This window comes from Mobula birostris, chromosome 32 (assembly GCF_030028105.1).
Source record: "Mobula birostris isolate sMobBir1 chromosome 32, sMobBir1.hap1, whole genome shotgun sequence".
NCBI lineage: Eukaryota > Metazoa > Chordata > Chondrichthyes > Myliobatiformes > Myliobatidae > Mobula > Mobula birostris.
In genome coordinates this window covers 18,128,919-18,149,183 of record NC_092401.1, presented here as the reverse complement: position 1 = coordinate 18,149,183, position 20,265 = coordinate 18,128,919, and the positions used below count along the sequence as shown (strand labels likewise).

The window sequence follows — 20,265 nt, the reverse complement described above, 5'->3', positions numbered from 1 at the left end:
TAGGCAGTTGATAGGGCAAAATTGCAGTTAGTTGGATGGGTTGAAGTGTCCATTTTAATGCAAGAAGTATCAGGAGCAAAGGTGATGAACCTGTCTACCTTAATGTTTTCAAAAATTCCAGCACACCCTCTTTCTTAACGTTGTTAAACTCTGACACTGTTTTACACTGTCCTCACAAACATCAAGGACTATCTCTCTCACTGCTAAATACTGAAGCCAAGTATTCATTAGAGACCTCCCCTACCTCCTCTGATTCCAGGCATATGCTTCTTCTGTTATCCATCACTCTGGTCATCCCATTCTTCACACACATCCTCCGGCTCCTTCTTGGCTCCCATGTAGCTTTCCAGAGCCCTGTCTGATCCTTGCTTCCCTAAACATTAAGTAAGCTTTTCTTTCTCTTGGCTATGTTTTCCACATCTCTTGTCAATCGTGGTGCCTTCTTGTCCATCTTTGCCCCACTTCAATTGGGCAAACCTATCCAAAATTCCATGCAGGTGCGCCCTAAACAACCTCCACATTTCTGTCGTGTATTTCCCTGAGTACATCAGTTCTCAATTTACACTCCTCGGGTGGTTGGGATGGAAAGGCTGAAGAGCCCGTTTCTGCGCGGTATGACTCTATGATCTTATAAAATCTGGGTCTAATGTTCATGCGGTGGTCTACCACCCAAAACATTGTTTATTTTCTTCCAGAGATGCTGCCTGGCCCGCTGAGTTCCTCCATCAGCTTTGTGTGTTGCTCCAGATCCCAGCATCCGCAGTCCTTCGTGTCTCTGATTAATGTTGAAGTTCCAGCATCACCTCCATTTTTATGTTTTATGGCTCCAGCAATAACAGAAAGCATATCAATGATTTTTACAACCTTATTGAAACACCACAGAGATGCAGCTGATAGAGCCACTGTCTCACTCCACAGGTCCAATGCCAATATCTGGTGCTCTGTGGAATTTGCAGATTCTCCCTATAACAAGATGGGTTTTCTCCCACCTCCTAAGATATGTGGATTGGTAAATTAACTGGCCGTGGTAGGTTGCCTGAGTGTTTAGGAGAGTGATGAAATCTGGGACCAGTTGATGAGAATAACTATATAACAATTACAGCACGGAAACAGGCCATCTCGGTCCTTCTAGTCCGTGCCGAACTCTTACTCTCACCTAGTCCCACCGACCTGCACTCAGCCCATAACCCTCCATTCCTTTCCTGTCCACATAGCTATCCAATTTAACTTTAAATGACAACATCAAACCTGCCTCAGCCACTTCTGCTGGAAGCTCGTTCCACACAGCTACCACTCTGAGTAAAGAAGTTCCCCCTCATGTTACCCCTAAACTTTTGCCCTTTAACTCTCAACTTATGTCCTCTTGTTTGAATCTCCCCCACTCTCAATGGAAAAAGCCTATCCACATCAACTCTATCCCCTTCATAATTTTAAATACCTCTATCAAGTCCCCCTTCAACCTTCTACGCTCCAAAGAATAAAGACCCAACTTGTTCAACCTTTCTCTGTAACTTAGGAGATGAAACCCAGGTAACATTCTAGTAAATCTTCTCTGTAATCTCTCAATTTTGTTGACATCTTTCCTATAATTCGGTGACCAGAACCGTACACAATACTCCAAATTTGGCCTCACCAATGCCTTGTACAATTTTAACATTACATCCCAACTCCTATACTCAATGCTCTGATTTATAAAGGCCAGGATACCAAAAGCTTTCTTCACCACCCTAACCACATGAGATTCCACCTTCAGGGAACTATGCACCATTATTCCTAGATCCCTCTGTTCTACTGCATTCTTCAATGCCCTACCATTTACCACGTATGTCCTATTTTGATCAGTCCTACCAAAATGTAGCACCTCACATTTATCAGCATTAAACTCCATCTGCCATCTTTCAGCCCACTCTTCTAACTGGCCTAAATCTCTCTGCAGCTTTGAAAACCTACTTCATTATCCACAACTCCACCTATCTTAGTATCATCTGCATACTTACTCATCCAATTTACCACCCCATCATCCAGATCATTAATGTATATGACAAACAACATTGGACCTAGTACAGATCCCTGAGGCACACCACTAGACACAGGCCTTCAATCTGACAAACAGTTATCCACCACTACTCTCTGGCGTCTCCCATTCAGCCACTGCTGAATCCATTTTACTACTTCAATATTAATACCTAATGATTGAAACTTCCTAACTAACCTTCCGTGTGGAGCATTGTCAAAGGCCTTACTGCAATCCACATAGACAACATCCACCGCTTTACCCTCGCCAACTTTCCTAGTAACCTCTTCAAAAAAATTCAGTAAGATTTGTCAAACATGACCTTCCACGCACAAATCCATGTTGACTGTTCCTAAACAGACCCTGTCTATCCAGGTAATTATATATACCATCTCTAAGAATACTTTCCGTCAATTTACCCACCACTGACGTCAAACTCACAGGCCCCTGCTATTTCTACACTAACTTCCCTCAAGGTCCTAGGGAATATCCTGTCAGGACCCAGAGACTTACCCACTTTTATATTCCTTAAAAGCTCCAGTACTTCGCCTTCTTTAATCATCATAGTTTCCATAACTACCCTACTTGCTTCCCTTACCTTACACAATTCAATATCCTTCTCCTTAGTGAATACTGAAGAAAAGAAGTTGTTCAAAACCTCCCCCATCTCTTTTGGCTCCGCACATAGCCGTCCACTCTGATTCTCTAAGGGACCAATTTTATCCCTCACTATCCTTTTGCTATTAATATAACTGTAGAAACCCTTGGGATTTATTTTCACCTTGCTTGCCAAAGCAACCTCATATCTTCTTTTAGCTTTTCTCATTTTTTTCTTAAGATTCTTTTTACATTCTTTATATTCCTCGAGCACCTCAATTACTCCAAGCTGCCTATATTTATTGTAGATCTCTCTCTTTTTCTGAACCAAGTTTCCAATATCCCTTGAAAACCATGGCTGTCTCAAACTTTTAACCTTTCCTTTCAACCTAATAGGAACATTAAGATTCTGTACCCTCAAAATTTCACCTTTAAATGACCTCCATTTCTCTATTACATCCTTCCCATAACACAAATTGTCCCAATCCACTCCTTCTAAATCCTTTCGCATCTCCTCAAGGTTAGCCTTTCTCCAATCAGAAATCTCAACCCTGGGTCCAGTCCTCTCCTTCTCCATAATTATATTGAAACTAATGGCATTGTGATCATTGGACCCAAAGTGCTCCCCAACACATACCTCCGTCACCTGACCTATCTCATTCCCTAACAGGAGATCCAACACTGCCCCTTCTCTAGTTGGTACCTCTATGTATTGCTGCAAAAAACTATCTTACACACATTTTACAAACTCCAAACCATCCAGCCCTTTTACTGAATGGGCTTCCCAGTCTATGTGTGGAAAATTAAAATCTCCCACAATCACACAAATTGCTTACTACAAATATCTGCTATCTCCTTACAAATTTGCTCCTCCAATTCTCGCTCCCCATTAGGTGGTCTACAATATATCCCTATAAACATTACTACACCTTTCCCATTCCTCAATTCCACCCAAATAGCCTCCCTGGACAAGTCCTCTAATCTATCCTGCCAAAGCACCATTGTAATATTTTCTCTGACAAGCAATGCAACACCTCTCCCTCTTGCCCCTCCAATTCTATCACACCTGAAGCAATGAAATCCAGAAATATTTATTTGCCAATCACACCCCTCCTGCAACCATGTTTCACTAATAGCTACATCATCATATTTCCAGGTATCAATCCATGCTCTAAGCTCATCCACCTTCCTTACAATGCTCCTAGCATTAAAATAGATGCATTTAAGAAACTCTCCACCTCTTACTCTCTGTTTATCCCTAATGATGCAAACAACTTTGTTATCTTTTTCTTCCTTCTCCCCTACATCTTCAGTCTGAGTGCTCCCATTCTCTGTCCCCTACCTATCCTCCCTCAAACACTGTCTACTAGTTTTCTCTATTTGTGAACTAACCTCCTCTCTCCTAGTCTCTTCAATTTGATTCCCACCCCGCTACCATTTCAGTTTAAAGTCTCCCCAGTAGCCTTCACAAATCTCCCCACCAGGATATTGGTCCCCCTAGGATTCAAGTGCAACCCGTCCTTTTTGTACAGGTCACACCAGCGCCAAAAGAGGTCCCAATGATCCAGAAACTTGAATCCCTGCCCCCGCTCCAATCCCTCAGCCACACATTTATCCTCCACCTCATTCCATTCCTACTCTCACTGTCGTGTGGCACAGGCAGTAATCCCGAGATTACAGTACTACCTTAGCAGTCCTTCTTCTCAACTCCCTTCCTAACTCCCTATATTCTCCTTTCAGGACCTCTTCCCTTTTCCTACCTATGTCATTGGTACCTATATGTACTACGACCTCTGGCTCCTCACCCTCCCACTTCAGGATATCTTGGACGCGATCAGAAACATCCTGGACCCTGGCACCAGGGAGGCAAACTACCATCCGGGTCTCCTGACTGCATGCATAGAATCGCCTATCTGACCCCCTAACTATCGAGTCCCCTATTACTACTGCCCTCCTCTTCCTTTCCCTACCCTTCTGAGCTACAGGGCCGGACTCTGTGCCAGAGGCACGGCCACTGTTGCTTACCCCAGGTAAGCTGTGGGAGAACAAAATTGGATTAGTGTAAATAGATGGTTGGTGGTCAACACATAGTGTGTGGACTAACGGGCCTCTGTCTATGTGGTATCTCTTCATAAATCTATGACTTATAGAACTGTCCTGATATTTTAATCCTGTCTGGATAAACCCCAAGGCCCCTTTATTCTTCAACATCACTCAATATCCTGCCACTAAATGTGTGTTCTCCTGTATCATCTTACAGTCTACATGCCTGTTTTCTGCACAACTTGTCCAGACTGTGAATATCTTCAATCAATGGCTTTCCTCATTACTGTCACCTACACTGCTATTTTTCTATGATGTAAAAACTTACTCACCAGTTAAAACTATTCAAGTGAACTGCAAACCACAAGCTGTGGCTCTCTGTGGAACTTTTGTATTAACACCCTCTGTTACAACAGCACCATCAACCATTAATCTGCTCGCTGCCATTGTTAGCTTTATAGATAACTTGCCACTGCCTTTTGGACTCTTTTTCACCAGCCTACTATGTTACCATGTCAAGGTTTAGTTAATCATAGACACAAGAGATACTGCAGATGCTGGAAATCTAGTGCAATACTCACAATGTGCTGGAGGAGCTCAGCAGGTCAGGCAGCATCAATGGATGAGAATAAACAGTCCTGATTAAAGATCTCAGCCCAAGACGTTGATTTCCATTTCTCGATGCTGCCTGAAAGTGACCTGCTGGGTTCTTCCAGCACATTGTGTGTATTGCTAGAGGTTTGGTTAAAATCTGTTCAAATAACACTGACGTGCACAGCTCTCATTTACCTTTCTTGTTACTTTCTCAAAAGATCAAACCCCTGTATTGGGTTTGATCAAGTACCATTTTAAATACAAGTTTACAATCCTCTCCATAACTTACACATTTATCTGGAACTGCACACAGTACTCCAAATATAGCCTAATCAAAGTTTTATACAACGGTAGCATGACTTCCTGGTTCTCACACTAATTGCCGCAACTGATAAAGGCAAGTATACCATTCACTGTCTTTATCGCCATATTTACTTGTGTTATCACTAATGTCACTCTGTTTATCAATACTCTTCAGGGTCCTGTCATTTTCTGTATATTTTCCTCTAACATTTGACCTCCCAAAGTGCAACATCTCATACTTAATTGGATTAAACTTCATCCACCAGTTCTCCGCCCATATCTGCAACTGACCTATACCCTGCTGCATCCTTTGACCGTCCTCATTGTGAACAACTGCCAATTTTTGTGCCGTCTACAAATGTACTAATCAGTCCACCTACAATTTTGTCCAAATATCACAAATTCTTAATAATCTCCCCAACACCAAAGTGTGCCAACTCCTGTAATTATTTATAATGAAAGCAGAAAATGCTGGAAACTCTCAGCAGGTCAGGCAGCATCTACAGAGCAAAACAGTATTTTTTTTTCAAGCTGAAGATAATTTTACTGGAAAGAAACTGACTTAACATGTAGATTGTGAGGAGGATGATGGATAAAGGGTCTACAAGATTTTGACAAGCCAATTCTGAATCCAAACGCCAAGTCACTATGGATCCCATGCATTTTAACCTCTGGATTAACCTACCATGAGAAACCTTGTCAAACATCTTACTAAAATTGAGGATGGGGAATGTTATTCCTTTTGTTGAGAAAGGTAACACGGATAATCCTGAGAATTCTGACTTCAGTCTTACATGAGTGGTGGGTAAACAATTGGAGAGGATTCTTAGAGACAGGATTTACAAGTATTTGGTGGAGCCTGCTCCGATTAGGCTTTGTGATGGACAGGCTGTGCCTTATGAGCTTGATTGACATTTTCAAGGAGGTGACAAACCTGATTGATGCAGGTAACCTGGTAGGTTTTAGTAAGACATTCGACAAGGTTCTGTATGATAGAGTCATTCAGAAATTCAGGAGGCATGGGATCCAGTGAGACTTGGTTGAGCAGATTTAGAATTAGTGGATAGAACATATTCTGCCTGGAGGCCGGTAATCCGTTCTTGCTCTTTGTGATTTTTATAAATGACTTAGATAAGGAGATGCAAGGGTGAGTTAGTAAGTTTACAGATGACAGGAAGGTTGGTATTGTTGTAGATAGTGTAGAAGATTGTAGGTTATAACAGAACATTGACAGGATGCAGAACTGGATTGAGAAGTGGCAGGTAAAATTCAACCCAGAAAAGTGTGAAGTGATAGACTTGAAGGTGATAGTCGTGAAGGCAGAGTACAAAGTTAATGGCAAGAATCTTAGCAAGGTGGAGGAACAAGGGACAGCTTGGTGTCAAAGTCCATCAATCCCTTAAAGCCGTGATGCAAGTTGATGGAATAGTTAAGGCGGCACATGGTGTGTTAGTCTTCATTAGTAGCTGGATTGAGTTCAAGAGCTGCAAGGTAATGTTCTGTAAATTCTGGTTAATCCTGATGAAGGGTCTCAGTTGAAATTTATTTACCTATTTACTGCCCATTACGGCGTTGGCACTTAGGGCAGCAATGAAGCTCCTCTATCTGTCTGTATAGAAGGATTTTCGCTGCTGTTTCCATAACAATTATTTTTTGACCAGTCAAGGTTGTTAGAGGATTGGTGGACCACTCTTAGTCCAGTATCTACCCTTTGACCTGTTTGGCATGGGTGACCCTAACAAGAGCCAAAGCACAAGGCCCTGACTCCAGCCAACGTAGCTCTCTGGGTCATTGAGGCACGCAAACCTCCAAACCCTGTAACAAGGTTGTGGTCTTCTTGAAGGTCAGCCCAAAACATAGACTCTTTATTGCTTTCCTTGGATGCTGCCTGATTTGTTTTGTTCCTCCAGCATGTTGTGTGTGCTGCTCTAGTTAAACTATACTTGGAGTATCGTGTACAGTTGTGATCACCTCTTTATAGGAAAGATATGTAAGCTTTAGAAAGGGTGCAGAGGAGACTACCATGCTGCCTGGATTAGAGAGCACGTCTATGAGGACAAGTTAAATGAGTAGGTCTTTTCTCTTTGGAGCAACGGAGATGAGAGGTAACTTTATAGAAGTGTATAAGATTATAATTGCTGGTCTCCTCACTGCCTGTTGACCTGACCTGCAGGATTACTGACTAACCATGGTGCATTCAAACCTGGCTGTGCATTCAAAGACCGGCTCCTGCCCCTGACTCTTCATTCTCTCTCATTCCTGTCCCTGAACTCCCCACACTGTCCCTAAAACCATTCTGCAAACCTAAACAAAACCAACTAAGTTGAGCCAGAATATCGACAGACATCACAGCTTGGCGCCATCTTGACCATCAGAGTACAAATTCATCCAAGAGAATAAAATGAGGGTTCAGTAAATTTGGTTGGTAGATGAATCATCTTTTGTAAATGTCTAGTTTAGGTGAATACAAGAGATTCAGGGTGGAGTTTATGCCAGTTGAGAGAATAGTTTACCATACAATAAGTAAGGTAATAGAGTGATGGGATGACTCCAGATTGCCATGAATTTGATGGGCCAAAAGGATTTCTTCTGTTAGAAGAATGATAAGTCAAGTTTTAACTGCAATTTCTCATTCTAGACTATAACCACCATATTCCCTCAAGGCCTCAGTTGAGTGCTTTTCATTAAGGTGAAATACATTGAAAAGGTTGTAAAATTGAAAAGGAAAAAATATGTAGAACATCTGGGAAGAACCATAATATATAAACTGTAAACTAACATTGGACTAACAGAGATTTAGAAGAATTTACAGAAGACTGGTCATTTCAATTTCATTAATAAATCTTTACATTCTCTAAAGTAGTTGTGATTCCCCAGTTGGTTTATCTTCATACCTTTGAATTCAAAGTAGTAAGTTCACTGAATAAATCTTCCTCAGAATTTCATTAGTATTTCTGTAAAGGTTCAGTAGCATTGGCAGAAAATCCAGAAACCTCAGCACATGAAAATCATAGCTTTGAAACAGTTGTTCAATTTAGCAGTCAAACATGAAGATTACGATTAAATATGATTCTAGAATAATTTTATTTTGATCAGATAATGATAAAGCTTCATGCAATGTCGGCTGGTGTGATCTAAAGAACTTATTTGCTGATACGATCTGAACGAGAATCTGCAGTATAGTGCTATCAGTAACCAGGTAAACAGTATATCATATCTGAGCTTACAATTTCTATGCTCAATTCAGATCACTACCTGTTGGATGGCAAAGTTCCACTAGTGTAGATTTAACCTCTTGTAGAAAACTTGAATTTTAAGTCACTACTTTCTTCCACCTCCCCATGCCCAATATATGTACTGTGACAGGTTCTGTTCATTAATTCTCTCTCTCAGGTGTTAATTTAGATTAAATAGCACTCTGTTGTTTTTTTTTCCCTGTACCCACTCTTTCGTATTGTGAAGTTAACTCTCCCACCTAAACTCCATCCCTGCACATGCGACTGGTGAGTCCCGATTCTCCCATCAGGCCAAGCTTGGTGATTACAGAGGGCAGTGTCTCCACAGGGGTTGATGCAGATAGATAATTTGCAGGTACTTGATCTTATATATTTTCTGTATAAACTCCTGCGATATGACTAGTGAATTTTGAAACCATGTTCACAAAGATGGAACTCAAATTGCCCAGGTCACTTGCATTCATCTCTCCTGTTCAGCCTCTTTCCTGTGTAATGTTCTGAGTTTATGTTCTGCTGTTCTGTGCACAATCTCCAGTCCGTCAGCATCGAGCTCTTTCAACAGCAGCAGGACAGCGTTCAACACATTTGAGGTGCGCTGGAAAAAGGAAAACAGTTATAAATAACTACAATTTCATATCTAGGAGCGGCAAGTCAGCTTAAAATTCGGATGTCAGACCCCTCGAAATCCTCACACAGCCTCCGCTCCTGGCACTTCTCAACCTAGATTCTGACGCACATCTCACAATTTGCAGCCTCTCATTCCTTCCTAGTGATTCATAAATGATGCAACTCTCAGACTCCAATTCTTCAGGTCATTAAACGCCTGGGCTTGCATTCCTTACATTGACAGAAGGGTTGACACTGACTTTATTTCAATAAATCATTAACTATGTATTTGCTTCCACTGAAATCAAGCTCTCTACTTCTAAATTTACTCAGTTAACAGAACTTAATTTTTTACCAGCAGAGGAATGCAGGAGAACACAGTAAGGAGTGAAAATCCTAATTTTCATATCAGCCCTGTCAGGGAAGAGATGAAAAGGTAGGAGAAGGTCAATGAACCAGGAAGGAATCTTGGTTCCTCATAAACACAGATGAAGCCTGAATGGGACAAAGTCACCAGCTGGATTAACTCTAAGACTCAATGACCCAAACTTAGACAGCAGGCTGAAGAAAGTGACCTCATATCCACAATCAAAGTTGATAAAAGCATCAAAAATCTATCTAAATTCCAACTGGGATCCACAGATACAGGCAGAGATGGAGTCTGAAGGGCAGGTTGATTGAGCTGCAGTACAGTAGGGAATGCACGGCATTTGGTTATCAGAGACACTCAAAGTGCAGAAGTTGTAAAGCATGGTAGAACACAGCATCTGATCTTCGGGTCCAAGTCCACAGCACCCTGAAGGTGGCTACACAAGTAAATAGGGTGGCAAAGAATGTTATATTTGCTGTCACAGCATTGAGTATAAGAGTCAGGAAGTCATACAGCAGCCGTCTAAAACTTTGGTTAGAGTATAGTGTGCATGTGTGAGCTTTTTAAGGGGTGCAGAAGAGATTTACCAGAATGCTACTTGGACTAGAGGGAATGTGCTATAAAAGTTGGACAAACTTGGGTGTTTTCGCTGGATCGGGAGAAGCTGAGGGGTGACCTGACATACATTTATAAAATGATGAGAGACATAGATCGGGTAGTCCTTTCTCCAGGGTTTAAATGTCAAAACTAAAGGGCATGCATTTAAGTCAAGATGGGGAAAGCTTAAAGATGATGTGCTGGGTGCCTGTTTTTAAAAAACACACAGAGTGGTGAATGCCTGGAATATGCGGTTGGGTAGCAGTGGAAGCAGCTACGATAGTGGCATTTAAGAGGGTTTTAGATAGACACATGAATATGCAGGGACATGGGCCATGTATGGCCAGAAAAAATTAGTTTAATTTGGCATTGTGTTTTCACAGACATTGTGGGCCAAAAAACCTTTCCTTTGGTGTTCCCCTCTAGGTTATAAATAAATCAATCATGCTGGCTCACTGTGCCTGTACGGTAGATTTAGATTAAAGAGAAAGAGGGGATCTGAGGGCTACTGTTTTAAGGAAGAAGTATTGAGTACATGGAGGACACTGCCTGAGAGTACTAATTCCACTTGCCTGCATTCATTCCATATCCCTCTGTGCTCTGCTAATTCAGGTATCTGTCCAGATGCCTCTTAATGTTGTTATTGTTCATACCTCCACTACCTACCTCCTCTGGTAGCTCATACTAGATACCAAGTGCTCTTTATGTGAAAAAACTTACCTTCAATTTCCTTTATGCCACCTTCTTCTCACCTCAAATCTGAACCCTCTAGTTTTTACACTACACATCACAACCCTGAGAAACAGCCACTGGAAAATAACCTTTCATAATTTTATACACCTCTGTCTTTTTATTTCCCAGCCTCCTTCGCTCAAGGGAAAACAGACCCAGTCTATCCATTCTTTCCTGATAACTCAAACCCTCCAATCCAGATTTCCTGGATGCCTCTTAACAACCAAGATTTTTTTTGGGTCAAGGATTCCCTGGAGTTGGAGTGGATTATGTTTAATGAGTTTGCAGATATCCTTGAAGCATTGGAAAGGCAGGGACTGGTCAGAGATAGTTTTTCAAGGGCAGATCCTGTCCGGCCAATTTGACCAATTATTATTGAAGAGGTAACAAATTGATCAGACGTGTGTATTAGGCGTGCTTTACAAGAACTTTGACAAGGTCCCATATAGAAAATTAGTCCAGAAGAATAAGGACAATGGGATTCAAGGTGAGGTGGTAAATTCGATCCAACATTGGCGTGGTAAAGGTTGTTTTTGTGACTGGATCTCTATGAGAAGCAGTGTTCCACAGGGATCAGTGCTGGGACCTTTGATATTTGTATTATACATGAATGATCTGAATGTGAATCAGTAAGTTCATAGATGACACAAAGATTAGTGGAGTCGAGAATTATACAAAGGAGACTTTGGCTACAGGGTAATATTGATGTATTGGTGAAATGAAATAAGAAATAGCAGGTTGAGTGTATTCCAGCAAAAAAAATGAGAAGATGCATTTTGGAAATATTAATGAAGTAAAGTAATGAAGTAAACCTCTGCCTATAACCCAGTCCTTCAAGTCTTAGCTTGTATTCTTAGATTCTTGTAAATCTGCTTTGCATCTTAATGACATGCAGCGTCAACAAAACTGAACACAATGCTTCATTTGTGGTCTAACCACATCTTCTACAACTACAACATAACATCCTGTGCAATGAATGGTAAAGGCCTACACACTAAATAAATTCTTCACCACCCTGTCCTTCCCTGGTTTGGCTTCCCAAAATGTAACACTTCACAGTTATCTCAATTAAATGCCATTTGACATTCTTGGAGATATAAAATGCTGGAATCTGGGGGAACAAACAATCTCCTCGAGAAACTCAGCAGGTTGAGCAACATCTGTTGACCCTTAGTTTTGACCTGAAACATTGATAATTCCTTTCCTCTCATGGATGCTGCTTGCCCTGCCAAATTACCCATTTAGATTATTTGCCATTCTTACTAATCTGATCAAGGTACGTCACTAATTTTTGGTAATCTTCACTGTCAAAGATGCTACCTATTTAAATGTCATCTGCAAACTTACTAATCATACCTCGTATATTAACATCCAATTGTTTACATAAATGAAAAACAACACTGGGTCCACATTAGTGTCCGGTGCAAAATATATAATATGTGATATTCCGAGGGGGATTGAGAAGGAAGCTGCTGAAAACGCCTTCCCATTTCACAACCATTAAGTCTGTAAGGAAGAACAAGCAGCATCAAGATATTTTCACAATAGGAAAGAAGGGTTGAAGGATGTTTATTTTAAAGCTATGAGTTTTAAGGATAAGTGAGATGTACTTAGAACACAGACCATACATGGAATTATGAACTATGACGGATGTGGATGAGAGAGGGACAGAACTGAATGTTTGATGTTCCAGGGTTTTGATGTTATAGAAAATATAGAGGAGAGAGGGGATGGAGTTGCACTTTTAATTAGAAACAATAACACAGCTGCACTCAGATTGGGAAACAATGGAGGGCTCATTCAGAGCTTACATGGGTAGAACTCAAAAATAAGAAAGGTTCAGTCACTCTGCTGGGATTATACTTCAGACCATCAATAGCTGAGGCACAGATATGCAGACAGATCAGATGCAGAAACAATAAGGTTGTTGACATGGGAAGCTTCAAGTTCCCAAATTCAGAGCTGGACATCGTTAGTGTAAGAGGTTTAGTAGGGCAGAATTTATTAGGTGCATCCAGCAGGGTTTCTTAAATTAGTATGTGGATAACCAACTAAACGAGGGGCTTTACTGAACCTGGTGTTGGGAAATCAGCCTGGCCAGGTGGGTGAGCAGTTAGGAAACAGTGATCACAACTCCTTAAGTTTTAAGATGGCTACAAATAAGGAAAATATGAACCTTGAGGGAGAATATTAAATTTGAGCAGAGTAAATTAAGACAATATTTAAACGGAACTAGGGAAAGTTAATTGGGAACAGCTGTTTTTGACCATATCTGACAGGTGTAAGATGTTTAAAGACCTTAATATATTTATATCCCTTAATATACTTAGAAAATCACTTTGAATTCTCCTCAAAGCTAAGAGAAACTTGGATGTCAAGCAAGGTGATGAATTTAGTCAAGAAGAAAAAGAAAATGAAATGTTTATGAAGCTAAAATCAAACAGCTCGAGTGTTATGAAGTTGCTAGCAAATAATTCAGGGAGGAAATTAGGAGAGCCAGAAGGGGTCATAAAAAGTGCTTGACAACTAGGGTTAAAGAGAATCCCAAGGCATTCTATACATACATCAAGAGCAAGAAGATAACTAATGGAAGGGTAGGATCACTCAAAGTTAAAGGAAGGAACATGTGCTTGGAGGCAGAGGCTGTGGGTGAGGCCCTAAATAAGTGCATTTACTAAGGAAAAGGACATGGGGAATAGATTAGCGTGGAGTGTGACAGTATGGTAGAATATTTTGAGATAAAGAAGGAGGCAGTGTTGAGTCTCAAAGAACATTAAGGTGGATAAGCCCCCAGAGATACACACCAGGTTACTGAGAGAGGCAAGCTGGGACTTGACCGTGATCTTCAAGTTTTTTCGAGCCTCAGGTGAGATCCCAGAGGATTGCCGAGTACCTTATGTTGTTCTATTATTCAAGAAGTGAACTAGGGAAAGTCTGCAAACTATAGATTGTTGACTATCATGTCAGAGGTAGGGACACTATTGGAGTGGATTCTTAGGAATAGGATCTAGGAGCATTTGGAAATCCATGGCCTAATTAGGAGCAGTCATCATGGCTTTGTGCACGGCAAGTCGTGTCATACAACTCTTGATTGTTTTTTGAGGAGGTTACAAAGCTTATTGGTGAAGCCAGACATATGGATGCTGTCTACATGGATATTAGTCAGGCACTTGACAGGGTCCCTTATGTAAGGCAGATACAGAAGGTTAAGATGCATGGGATCTATGGTGACTTGGCCATTTGGATTCAGAACTGGCTTCCACATTGAAGACAAAAGGTTGTGGTCAATGAGACTTATTCTAACTGGAGATCTGTGACTAGTGGTGGTCTACAAACTTCTGTACTGGAACCTCTGCTGTGCATGATATATATACAGTTGAAGTCAGAAGTTTACATACACCTTAGCCAAATAAATTTAAACTCAGTTTTTTACAATTCCTGATGTTTAATCCTAGAAAACATTCTCTGTCTTAGGTCAGTTAGGATCACTACTTTATTTTAAGAATGTGAAATGTCTAAATAGTAGTAGAGAGAATGATTTATTTCAGCTTTTATTTCTTTCATCACTTTCCCAGTGGGTCAGAAGTTTACATACACTTTGTTAGTATTTGGTAGCATTGCCTTTAAATTGCTTAACTTGGGTCAAACATTTTAGGTAGCCTTCCACAACCTTCTCACAATACATTGCTGGAATTTTGTTCCATTCCTCCAGACAGAACTGGTGTAACTGAGTCAGGTTTGTAGGCCTCCTTGCTCGCACACGCTTTTTCAGTTCTGCCCACAAATTTTCTATCGGTTTGAGGTCAGGGCTTTGTGATGGCCACTCCAATACCTTGACTTTGTTGTCCTTAAGCAATTTTGCCACAACTTTGGAGGTATGCTTGGGGTCATTGTCCATTTGGAAGACCCACATGCAACCGAGCTTTAACTTCCTGGCTGATGTCTTGAGATGTTGCTTCAATATATCCACATAATTTTCCTTCCTCATGATGCCATCTATTTTGTGAAGTGCACCAGTCCCTCCTGCTGCAAACCCCCTCCACAACATGATGCTGCCACCCCCATGCTTCACAGTTCCGATGGTGTTCTTCGGCTTGCAAGCCTCACCCTTTTCCCTCCAAACATAACAATGGTCATTATGGCCAAACAGTTCAATATTTGTTTCATCAGACCAGAGGACATTTCTCCAAAAAGTAAGATCTTTGTCCCCATGTACACTTGCAAACTGTAGTCTGGCTTCTTTATGGCGGTTTTGGAGCAGTGGCTTCTTCCTTGCTGAGCAGCCTTTCAGGTTATGTCGATATAGGACTCGTTTTACTGTGGATATAGATACTTGTCTACCTGTTTCCTCCAGCATCTTCACAAGGTCCTTTGCTGTCGTTCTGGGATTGATTTGCACTTTTCGCGCCAAAGTACATTCATCTCTAGGAGACAGAATGTGTCTCCTTCTTGAGTGGTATGACGGCTGCGTGGTCCCATGGTGTTTATACTTGCGTACTATTGTTTGTGAAGATGAACATGGTAGCTTCAGGCGTTTGGAAATTGCACCCAATGATGAACCAGACTTGACATCATTTTCTGACCTCAATCGGATAGAAAATTTGTGGGCAGAACTGAAAAAGCGTGTGCGAGCAAGGAGGCCTACGAACCTGACTCAGTTACACCAGTTCTGTCTGGAGGAATGGAACAAAATTCCAGCAACTTACTGTGAGAAGCTTGTGGAAGGCTACCCAAAACATTTGACCCAACTTAAACAATTTAAAGACAATGCTACCAAATACTAACAAAGTGTATGTAAACTTCTGACCCACTGGGAAAGTGATGAAAGAAATAAAAGCTGAAATAAATCATTCTCTCTACTATTATTCTGACATTTCACATTCTTAAAATAAAGTAGTGATCCTAACTGACCTACGACAGGGAATGTTTTATAACCATATAACAATTACAGCATGGAAACTGGCCATCTCGGTTTTCTTGGATTAAATGTCAAGAATTGTGAAAAACTGAGTTTAAATGTATTTGGCTAAGGTGTATGTAAACTTCTGACTTCAACTGTTAATGACCTGGATGAAAATGTGGGTGGATGGGTTAGTAGGTCTTCAGGTAATAAGAAGTTTGGTAGCATTGCAGATAGTGTAGAAAATTGCCAAAGGATACAAATGGGATATAGATCGGTTAGAGCAGTGTTTCTCAACCTTTTTCAGCCCAAAGCACCCCCCCAAGCATCTTCATACTTGCCAACACCCCCTTAGGAACAATATACTTCCCAGTGCCCCCATAGTGTAAAAACATATCTACCATATGCTAACATGAGAAAAAAGTATTCTATTTTAATTTTTTTTAAATTTGTCTTTAAACCTAATACACACAGTGCCTGTGCCCTGTGATCCTTGAGCTTGGTGGTTTTTAGCAAGACTTGAAATATCTGGTTCAAGTTATGACAGCAAAAGCCTCAAGTCCCCACGTGTAACAGTGGCCAAGCAGTTTCTATTTTTATGAGTTATGTGGTTCACTGCACTGAAACCTCATTCAACAAGTTAGGAGGACGGAAATGCTCTTCTCCAAAAACCAGGAAACTTTGCATGACAGTGTAGCCACATACCACAAAAGCCAACATTTCTTGAAAAGCATTTTTGCTTCTTCATCATTCTGAGTGTCAATAACTTCTTCAAGCAAGCTGTCTTCCTGTTCTTCCAACTTGCAAAGAAATAGGCTAATTACCTAGTCTGGAATTTCCAGATCATTCAAATCCTTGAATAGATTCTGAAATTCCTTTTTCAGTGACTGCATGTGTAAGCAGTACTCTTGGAAATCACCGTCTGTGAAAGAGAATGCCATACTTTCCATGCAGAGAGACTGTGGAAAAATTCTTTTCCCAATGTTTTGCTTATATATTTCCAATTTTCAAATAAAAGTGGACACTGCACTCTTTGCCTGGATTAAAGTTGAAACTCTCACCCTACAATTTTATATTTAGAATGTTCATTTTGTCATACAGATCAGCTAGGTATGCCACATCTCCACGTTGAGGTTCAATCTTGTTTCCCAAGCTCTTATCAACTTTGAGCAAAAATACAATCAGTGTCAAAAAGATCAAAGAAACATTTTAAGCAGCAGTCTTTTGACAGCCAATGCACTTCAGTGTGAAGAAGCCAGTGTTCAAATTCTTCATTGTTATCTTTACATAAATGACGAAATATTTTGCTGTTTAATGGATGAGCTTTAATTTTGTTGGCAGAAGACATTACAACAGTTATGCTTGAAAAAAGTTGCTGGCTGAGGTTTTTGGCTGTGAGATGTTAACGATGAACTACACAATGAATTGCAAACAGACTTGGAATTTGTTTTTTCATAATGCCACTGAACTAGACTCGCAACTTGTCATATATGGTGCTCCATCTGTTGCACAAGAAATCATGTTCTTAATCAGAATACTTTTATCCTCAGTATACATCTTGAGCTTGTCATGGATTGATTCTCCGTTGATATTTGTTTTTAACCTTTTACGAATGAGATTCTTAACTTTTCCATTTTTGATAAACCGTACATATGCCACTAGCAATGCCTCGTTGTCTCACACAGTTGACTCATCCAGTTGTATCCCAAATTCTGTTTTTTGTAGCTGTGCATAGTTGATACTCAATGTCTTCACTCATCTCATCAATACAACAAGCGACAGAGTTATTACTCCAGAGGAATTGATTTTACAATACTAGTATCCATTTTGAGAACAGTGGTGAGCACGTCTGATACAACAGGCATTATTACTCTTTCACCAACTGTATGAGATTTTCCACACTTTGTTATCATTTTGGAAATGCTATAAGAAGCAATGAGACCACAATCAAGGTCACTTTTAGCTTTCTCGGCAAATGACTCAAGTGTGCAACATTTTTCAAATGCTTCTTTCATCTTCCAGAACTGAGTAATAGCCTAAGTAGCTGTTTCAGGGTGTCTTTTACAGAAGTGTTCCTGCAATCTTGACAGTTTCATGGCTTCATTAGACAGTATAGTACTACAAATAAGATACATGGGGCATCACTGATCTGATGGGAACCGAGTAAAACTATACCCCAGGTTGCGCCATACTTATTTATCCATCATTAACGCTAAATTAAAATCAAAAATTAACACAAACTGGGAGTACCTATTGGAAGTTGACGAGGGCAGCAAGTTGACACGGTTGGTCAGGTCTCGTGCCTCAAGTTAGGGTGCCGCTTACCACCCCCTCCACCCCAAGATTCTGGAACGCCCTCGATGACTTCTATTTTGCTTTAATGCCCCATTAGGACATGTAACCACCCCCTTGGGGAGGGCAGCACTGCCCCCGTTGAGAATCACTGGGTTAGAGATATGTGTAGAGAAATGGCAGATGGAGTTTAATTTATCTGTGTGTGAAGTTTTGCACTTTGGAAGATCAAATGTAAAGGGATAGTACAGTTAATGACAGAATCCTTAACAGTGTCGATGTCTTAGGGTTCAGGTCCATAGCTTATACAGTTTGATAGGGTGGCAAATAAGGCATATGGCATGCTTGCCTTTATTAGTTGAGGCATTGAATTCAAGAATCTGAATGTTATGTTGCAACAGAGGGCTGTTGCAGGAAAGCAGCATCCATAATCAAGGACTCCTCCACCACCCAGGCGACATTCTCTGCTGCCATAGGAAGGAGGTACAGGAGCCTCAGGATCCATACCACCATGTTCGGGAACAATTATTACCCCTCAACCATTAGGCTTTTGAACCAAATTAGATAACTTCACTCACCCCATTACTGAACTGTTTCCACAAGCTATGGACTCACTTTCAACAACTCTTCAAGTCATGTTCTCAATATTATTGCTTCGTTATTCATTATTATTATTGATTTACACAGTTAATAGTCTTTTGCACACTGATTGCCTGTCCTGTCGGGTGTGGCCATTCATTGATTCTATTGTGTTTCTTGGCATGCCCACAAGAAAACAAATCTCAGGTTTGTATATGGTGATAAACCGTATATATACTTTGATATTAAATGTACTTTGAACTTAAATCTATTTTAGGGTATTCAGCTCTGGTCTCCCCATTAAAGAAAGGACTTCAAGGCTTTGGAGAGGATGTAGAAGCATTTATCAAGATGGTAATGGATTAGACGGCACATACTATTAAGGAGGGTGGACAAACCTTGGGTTATTTTCTGTGGAGCAACGGAGGCTGATTGGAGACCTGATAGAGCCTTAAAATATTATGTGGGGGATAGATAGGGTGGACAGTTGGTAACCTTCTCCCAGGGTGTAAATGTCTAATACCAGTGGGCATCTATTTAAAGGTAGGGGGGAAAGTTCAAAGGAAATATGAAGTTGTTTTTTCTTTACACAGACAGTGGTGGGTACCTGGAATATGCTGGCAAAGATGGTCATGGAGACAAAAATAATTGTGGGGTTTAAGAGGGCCATAGATAGGCACATGAATGTGCAGAGAGTGGAGAGATATAAACATTGGTTCCCAAAGATGGAATTTGTTCAGTTTGGCATTTAATTACTAGTAAATTGGTTCAGCACAACACTGTGGGCCTGTTCCTGTGCTGTACTGTTGTATGTCATTTTATGAAGAACCTGGAAATGGGGCCGGCTGCTGGTGCAGTGACATTGGCGCCGGACCTGGGAGCGGAGGTTCCCGGGTTCGAAACCAGTCGGATCCACTCCCGAGTACGCTTTCCATCCGTGCCGGATTGAGTGTCGAGATCACAACTCGACCTCATAAAATAAAGAGAAAAATACTGCAAAAATGTCTGTGTGAGGAGTGACGCGCCACACAGTCTCTCTCTCGCTCCGTGCCTTATAAAAGCCATGAAAAAGACATCATCACGGACGCACACGCAGATGCAGACACACAGACACGCGTGCACGCACACATAGATGCACAGACTCGCACGCACACGCCAAAAAAAAGAACCTGGAAATGGGGGCAATATTTTCAATATTTTCTTGGTTGAAGAAATCTTCAAAGTGCTCATCAAAACACTTGGTGCTCATGGGATTACATTGCTTCGCTTTCTACTGTCACACTGTACTCACCCTTCTGCTGTTGTTGCTTGCATTTATTTCCTTCAATACAACAGAGGAGGAAAATTTATCTCTTCCCAATGGTTTCATTCCAAGCTCCTCTCTGATTTTACTAGAAAAAAA

At 40.9% G+C, this 20,265-nt stretch overlaps 1 protein-coding gene across 5 annotated transcripts in view; it reads right to left on the bottom strand.

Annotated features, from left to right (window-relative positions):
* Positions 1-8,622: 8,622 nt before the first annotated feature.
* The window catches only part of cfap410 (cilia and flagella associated protein 410), a 41,543-nt gene continuing 29,900 nt past the window's right edge, over positions 8,623-20,265 (bottom strand). For all 5 annotated transcript variants that reach the window (XM_072248078.1, XM_072248077.1, XM_072248080.1 and 2 more), the window contains 2 exons: positions 20,155-20,254; positions 8,623-9,382 (listed from right to left, as the gene is read on the bottom strand). In XM_072248078.1, the coding sequence (XP_072104179.1) occupies positions 9,248-9,382; positions 20,155-20,254 (235 nt within the window). In that variant the 3' untranslated portion in view covers positions 8,623-9,247. The remainder of the gene's footprint in view (positions 9,383-20,154; positions 20,255-20,265) is intronic.